General features: G+C 38.7%; 1 protein-coding gene across 1 annotated transcript; it reads right to left on the bottom strand.

The window, feature by feature from the left end:
• Nucleotides 1-109: 109 nt before the first annotated feature.
• LOC124637696 (zinc finger protein 814-like) lies at nucleotides 110-6586 on the bottom strand. The gene is made up of 10 exons (XM_047174315.1): nucleotides 6023-6586; nucleotides 4688-5933; nucleotides 4392-4613; nucleotides 3874-4040; nucleotides 3246-3405; nucleotides 2731-2924; nucleotides 2279-2379; nucleotides 1874-1984; nucleotides 1390-1544; nucleotides 110-1035 (listed from the first exon to the last, which is right to left on the bottom strand). The coding sequence occupies exons 1-10, from the start codon at nucleotides 6373-6375 to the stop codon at nucleotides 550-552; spliced, it is 3195 nt and encodes a 1064-aa protein (XP_047030271.1). The 5' UTR covers nucleotides 6376-6586; the 3' UTR covers nucleotides 110-549.
• Between the last annotated feature and the right edge of the window lie 334 nt (nucleotides 6587-6920).

The following is a 6920-nucleotide window of genomic DNA, read 5'->3' as shown; positions in this document are numbered from 1 at the left end:
AGGACTGATAAATATTAATTAATGAACCCTCGAAGACGTGCAGGTTCATTAGTACAGCGATGCTTGCATCATTTGAATGGCTATGGGAAAATTTCGGGTAAAAAATATATTTGAACAGTAAAAATTACTTTATTAAACCGACAACACTCATCTATTCTCAAATAGCATACAGTACTAGCCATAAAACTGATGAAAAAAAACTGTACTTACACACTAATATCAGTTACATATTTACAACGTGCTAAAACTTATAACATCTCATAACGTATTACTTTCTATAAATTCCTATAGGTATTACACAAGACCTCTATTTACTATTCTATAAATACACATTTACTAATAATCCTATATTTCTTCTTTTCAAAATTCAGTTATTTTCTTAACCACGCCTTCTTTTCGCCTCATTAATTAGATTATAACAGCGGTTTTTCGGACATATTCCGCACATCAAAAATACGTTATAGGTCATACAGGGCTCCAAGCGTCATCGTTAGAAGCATTAATTCTCAATTGTGTGCTATCGTCTATACAACAATCGGCTAGTTTGAACTACACATTCTCATGAAGTTCATCATCCATGGGTTCGATTTTAACACTAACAAAATCAGTAGGTTCTAACTCTTGATCATTTTGTTCACTTTCTTCTTTGCCCTCTACTTTAATGGTTACTTTCTTTTCTTCATTCTCATTGTCATCTGAATCCTTTTCACTATCTCTTGACTGTTCATCTTCAGATTCCGACTTTTCATTTTGTGTTCCTTCTGCCTCACTTTCTTCCTGCTTTTCATCTCCTTTCTCTTGGTTAATATTAGTTAGGGTAACATAATCTCCTACTAAGATATCTGTCATTTTTCGCTGTGGGGGTCCAAAAATACTGGTCATGATGGGTTCGTCGAGGCCAAGGTTACACTCTCTGGGGTCCAGCCTGGTGTAATACTCTTTGATGTTAGACTCGGTGCCCTTGAATCCGTGTCGACGTCGGAAATGTTTTATCATTGTCCTCTTCACTGAGTACGCTTTTGGACACATTTTGCACTGGAACAGGGGAAATGTACAATTAATTTATCAATTTGGTAACACGTAAATATTTTTTTTGAATAGTTTCTATAGAGCTGTTGTGAATTATTTAAGAATATTGTTACATTTGCTTAAAATGCACAGAAAAAACCCATATCATCAATATTTTATGAATGTTATGTATTTTTTCGACTACATGTATTGACGAACGATTGTCAAAACATAGTTCTCGCTAAACTTAATGGCGACCCGTGACTACTTCCAAGCATGCGACTATACCTGTGAATCTTCGCCGACTGCGTATACACAAAAGCGATTTCTTACCCAGTATATTCCGAGCCGCCATTGACTTCAACACACTAGTACACTCACCCTGATAGTCTTCATAGAGCTGTGAGTGATAACGTGATGCCTCAACCCTGCGGCGCTGGTGAGCGTCTTGCCGCAGAGCGGGCACGCGTGCCGCGCGCGAGTGTGCGACGTGCGCAGGTGCCGCAGCATGTAGCGCTCGTCTTGATACAAGCGCTCTGGGAAAGTATATAAAAATATTTCAGAACTATACACAGAGAAAAAACAAAGTATGAACATGGGCAGCGATGAGAACTAATTGTTTGACGCCCCTTATTAGTTTTAAGTCTTGAATTTTAATGTAAATATAGGTTTAATTTTTATTGTAAAAATATGTCACTGAATAGCAAAAGCCAGAAAATCTGTCAATCAATCTGACAAAGGGGTATCGGGTACCCGTGGGTCGAGTAGGTTAGGTAGACAGTCCTCTTTGTAAAGCACAACTCAGACAGGAAGTTGATCCTGACATAATCAAGGAAAGGCTAGGTAGATGATGTTATGATCTTACCACATAGTGGACATTTCACCGTTGCTTTCTTAGGCTCATGTATTTTCATGTGTTCACGCAGGGAACAAGCGCTTGTAAATAGTTTGGAACACACTGGACAGGTCTCTAGGTCTGAAAATTAATTAAACGAAAAACATGTTTATTCTGTTGGTTTTGGTAATTGGGGGTTTTCTATTTATATTATCGACAATTTAAAACAATGCGGGTGTATTGAATTTATAACTGTCCATTGGTGAAATTACTCACCCATTTGACGGCTGGTTTTGGTTTTGATTACCGTTAAAGTTAAATGGTGTAACCCAACCTAAAGGTATATTGAAAATTCCCATAAGACAAAAAATGGCATATGCTTTTTATATCTTGTTAAAAAATTATATTACTCTATATTCTATGGTGAATACTCACTCTCGCCAGTATGTTTCCTGATGTGGTATGTAAGCTTGGACTTCTGTACGAAGGTTTTCCCGCAGTACATACATGCATACGAGGTGTCCTTCAGATGGGTCCTAAAAATAATTATGTACGGGTATTGTAAACGACGATAATGTCATCAATGTACATTTGAAGATATTTATAAGTAACTAAATACGTTTTCGTTGGTTGTCCAGTTTGGTTATGTTAAGAAATTATATCCTCTTTTTACACTTTCACCAAAGCATTGAAAGGAAAAAAAATAGCAATCATAGCACACATGCAAGAAAATGTCATTAGATATTTCTAATAAGGTGGCACATGTCTATATTATTTACCACACCTATAAGGCTGTAGAATTTCGACCCTGACGGCATAACTGAGAGTCATGCCTTTTTTCGTCACGACATGAACGATCCCAATCAGACATCATCAGCAACACGTACCTAGCATGAGAATTACAAGCGCCCTTGTCAGCGAAGCTCCTGGGACAGTGGGGGCAGGCGTAGGGCCGCTCGCCCGTGTGGCGCCGCTCGTGCCGCAGCATGTTGGAGCGCTGCACGAACCGCATGGGGCAGTACGAGCACGCGTGACGAGGACCTTCGTGGATTTGGACGTGTTCACGGAATGAATCCCGTTTCTGTGAATACAAATGCTCTATTATGTAAGTATGATTGTGATTAACACCACAGATAATAAACTGGTTTACAATCTACATAGCCATTTCCTGCAGTTCTTTCCTTGATGGCCCTGACATCTTCACCAAAAACACAGTGCTGATTTACTCAACGAAGTCAGCATCATAATTTATTTAGACTTAAATTTTTGAATGCGGCGTAAAATGACAAAACAGAAGTGAAACTGAGAGTTCTCCCTTTGAAACTATCACATCCTCTTAATGCAATTTTTATCTATTTCATTGTTCAGTCTACTAAATACTGCGATTTGTTTCACAACTCACCATGAATATCTTCCCGCAGTAGGTACAGGTGTAGTTCTGCTTGTTAGGCAGATGATCTTGTTTGTGCATATACAGGGACGACTTGTACTGGAACGACTTGCCGCATTCCGTGCACTCGAACGGATGCTGACCAGGGTGACTGATAAGGTAGTGGAGCTTTCTGAAATTTTAAATATGTGATTGAAAAATCTTGTACTTAGTGCCTCTAATAAATAAGAGTAGATAAGGGTAGTAAATAAAGAAGTTTGTATTATATAGGGAAAGTATACAAGGGAGTCTACAGAAAGAGTACACAAAGGAGCACAGTCAAAGGAAGTACATAAGGGACTAAGGTACATGAGAAATAAGTAAGGCAGAACATAAGTGTAGTAAATAAGGGAGCTTATAAAGGGAGTTCATAAGGTGGAATAATATTATTGTAGGTCGAGCTGCTGAACTCGCGCCCTCACGTGTGCATCGTCTGCGAGTGTTAATGCTCACCGCTCATCCATAGTGTGCAGCACCTCGCGGCAGAGCTTGCACTTGAACTTGCCGGGCCCGTGCGCCTGCGACATGTGAGCACCGCACGCACGTGAGCTGCTGAACTCGCGCCCGCACGTGTGCATCGTCTGCGAGTGTTAATGCTCACCGCTCATCCATAGTGTGCAGCACCTCGCGGCAGAGCTTGCACTTGAACTTGCCGGGCCCGTGCGCCTGCGACATGTGAGCACCGCATGCACGCGAGCTGCTGAACTCACGTCCGCACACCGCGCATTCTACTGAGCGCTCAGCTCGGGAGCGGGATGTGTGCATCGTCTGGGAGATCAAGGCAAATATATGAGTGTCAATGTGACGACGTGACAAGGAGAAATGGAAGGGTAAGACATATTGCACCAACCCCTAAAATTGGGGCAGGAAAAAATAGAAGTATCATTACAGTTCTCGCAAAATTCTTTGGCGTACCGCAATGAAATACGTAGCCCTCGTACAATGCACACAGTATATAACTAAAGTAAATAATGAATATGTTTGCACAGAATTCTTATTTTTACATGTCTTGAGAGAAATCTTGTTAAACTCAAAAGTTACGTTAAATACCTAAAAAAGCTATTCCAACATCTAGATTAGAAAACAACTTGCCCAAATGAAAACATGTCTGAATCTTACCCGCACGTGCAGCTTAAAGGACTTTCTATGGCTCAAAGGCTTGTACTGACATGAGTCCAAGGAACAGAACACCTTCCTGGCTTCAGGGTGCTCCCAGTTGAAGTGAGTTCTCATCTCCTCGATGGTTGGTAGCACCATGCAGCAGAGGGTGCACTTTAGCAAGTACAGTGGTACCTTTTCAGGGGTGCTATGCTTTTCTAAGTAGTGGTGGACAAACCATACCTAGAAAGAATTGTTTTTTTTTTTTAATAAAACAAATATACATTCGAGGAATTGAGGGTATTCAAAAAAATTACCTTATCACTGAAAACTTCATTACAAGGCTCACACTTGTAATAAGATTCTTTATTATTAAAGAAATGAGCACGAACTTGATGAGTTTCTCTGTCAGTCTCATGCCAAAACAGTGTCGGACAATATCGACATTTGAAGCCTAAGTGAGGACTGAAACAGTTGTCATATTCTACTACTTCCCAGTGTTCAGTGAGATGCCGTCTTGTAGCTTCCCTGTCATCAAACTCCTTATCACAGAATTGACAAATCCATAAATCTTCAAAATCACCCAATTCATGTGCTGTATGATTATCTAACTCTGCTTGAGATTCAAAAGTAGTCGCACACACTCTACATGAAAATATTGGTAAGGATTTCACACAATGCATCTTGAACATATGTGTTACAAAATTGGATAAGGTACTGTACCGAACACGGCACAACGTACAAACAATATCCATAGCAACTTCAGTTGTAAGCTTCTCGTAATTAACACTAGAGTGCTCATAAAATGTTTTAGCATTGTAGTCTGATAATATATCACTAATGTAGTCATGGTAACAGTTTTGAACAACTATCAGCTCCATTAGGGTCACATCAAAGTCATCATCACCATTATAGTTTTTGTAAACATCATCATAATCATCGTCTTTGTTTGTTTCTGTCTCATCATTCTTCCCTTCATCTGTGACCATAACTTCTTGCTTTATTTCTGGTATGAGGACTTTCAGCAAGTCTTTAGTGTCATTAGGATCCGCTTCTATAGCACAGTCAGTGGGCTTAATTTCTGCATCAACATAGCCATACCTAGCATGTTGTTTTAGTTGTTCTTCAACAAATTCTGCCCTGAGGTCAGCACCATATACTGAGAATGGGGGGTCTCTGCCTGACACTAGTGCTGTGAAACATTTCAGAGTAAAATGGTGGTACCCCATGTAATGATTGAAGAATGTCCTAGTTGCGATGTTAGTCTTAGTACAGAGTAAACAAACGAAGTTAGATGTACCATCATATTCTAACTCCCAAAAGTTTTCCTCGTCCTTGTTAGATACATTGGAGACATTGTGTTTTTGGAATAAATGTGTGTGATATGCATCTCCGTCCATAACTCGGAAATGACAAAGTCTACAATGTACAAGATTATGAACACTCTTCAAGTGGCTTCGTAACTCTATTTCTGTTTCAAAGTTCTGAACACATTGTGAGCAAGGCCAAGGAGTATGAAACTTAACATGTTTCCACCAAGAATCTCTGTCAGGTACGAAATATCTAGAAAAACAATTAAAATAAATTAACAGTGACTCAAACATTTTTAATGTTTTTAGGCTATACCTTCCCTCTTATAAAAGAGTACTTACCTACAAATACCGCAAAAGTCTTTCTTATGATTAAGGACATAGTGAACAATAATTTTCGATCTGTTTATGAACCAATCTGAGCAAAGTAAACAACTATAGGGCCCTGAAGGGTTGAGATCTTTTAAGTAAAGCCACACGTCTTCAGGACGCTCTATAACTTGTTGTTGCTGTCCAGCCTTCTTCTTCTGAAGCTTTATAGTGATGGACAGCCGTTTAGGCGGCGGTAATTTCTTCTTTTTCTTACTTTGAGTCTCGGAATTATCTGACGTCGCCTCCTCATATTTATCTGGATCTAATTTCTTATTTGCCGCTATGACCGACAGTGGCTCGTCGTCCGACTCATCCGAATTCATTTTAGCATTGATATTCCTATCTTACACTGAACTTAAGAAACTCATTACATTAAATAATCGTAATTATTTGTTTGCATTAATAATTTATGTTATTGCCGTCTGCCAACAATTTGACAGCTGTCGTCAAGTCTTCGAGGATATCGATTGTCAAAGTCTTGTTGCCAAATAAAATACAATTTCCTTGTGGCAAACGCAGTCATTGAATGTCTATAAAATTAATAATTAATTTATCCACTACCACTCTTTACTAATCGAATAACAAATCAGTATCAAAATTTAGTTTTTTAAGGATATTGTAAGGAGGTTCATCTAAATTCAAAACATAGACAACATTTTTAACACGTTTCATTTCTCCTGGATGTAAAGAATTTCAGTTCAAAATCCACTTTAAACTCACTTTAATGTAACTTTTCACTCGAATTAATATAAACTTAATATAAAAAATCTTCCCGTCGCTTTTTTAACTCACCTTAGTTTACTTATTACGTTGGAAGTTATAGTTCATAATTATTTTGTCTGAGTGATATTGCATGTGTTGAAACGTA

The sequence above is a fragment of the Helicoverpa zea genome, chromosome 16, assembly GCF_022581195.2.
Source record: "Helicoverpa zea isolate HzStark_Cry1AcR chromosome 16, ilHelZeax1.1, whole genome shotgun sequence".
NCBI classification, from domain to species: Eukaryota; Metazoa; Arthropoda; class Insecta; order Lepidoptera; family Noctuidae; genus Helicoverpa; species Helicoverpa zea.
Note: the sequence above shows the minus strand (reverse complement) of the source record. Positions and strands in the feature narration are given on the sequence as shown.

Excerpts from the sequence above, each read along its gene's own strand:
- LOC124637696 (XM_047174315.1), bottom strand. The coding sequence starts at position 6,375 with ATGAATTCGGATGAGTCGGACGACGAGCCACTGTCGGTCATAGCGGCA. Across the intron at positions 2,925-3,245 it reads ACTGCGGGAAGATATTCATG|AAACGGGATTCATTCCGTGA; the intron begins GTGAGTTGTGAA and ends TTGTATTCACAG. Across the intron at positions 2,380-2,730 it reads GCTTGTAATTCTCATGCTAG|GACCCATCTGAAGGACACCT; the intron begins GTACGTGTTGCT and ends AATTATTTTTAG.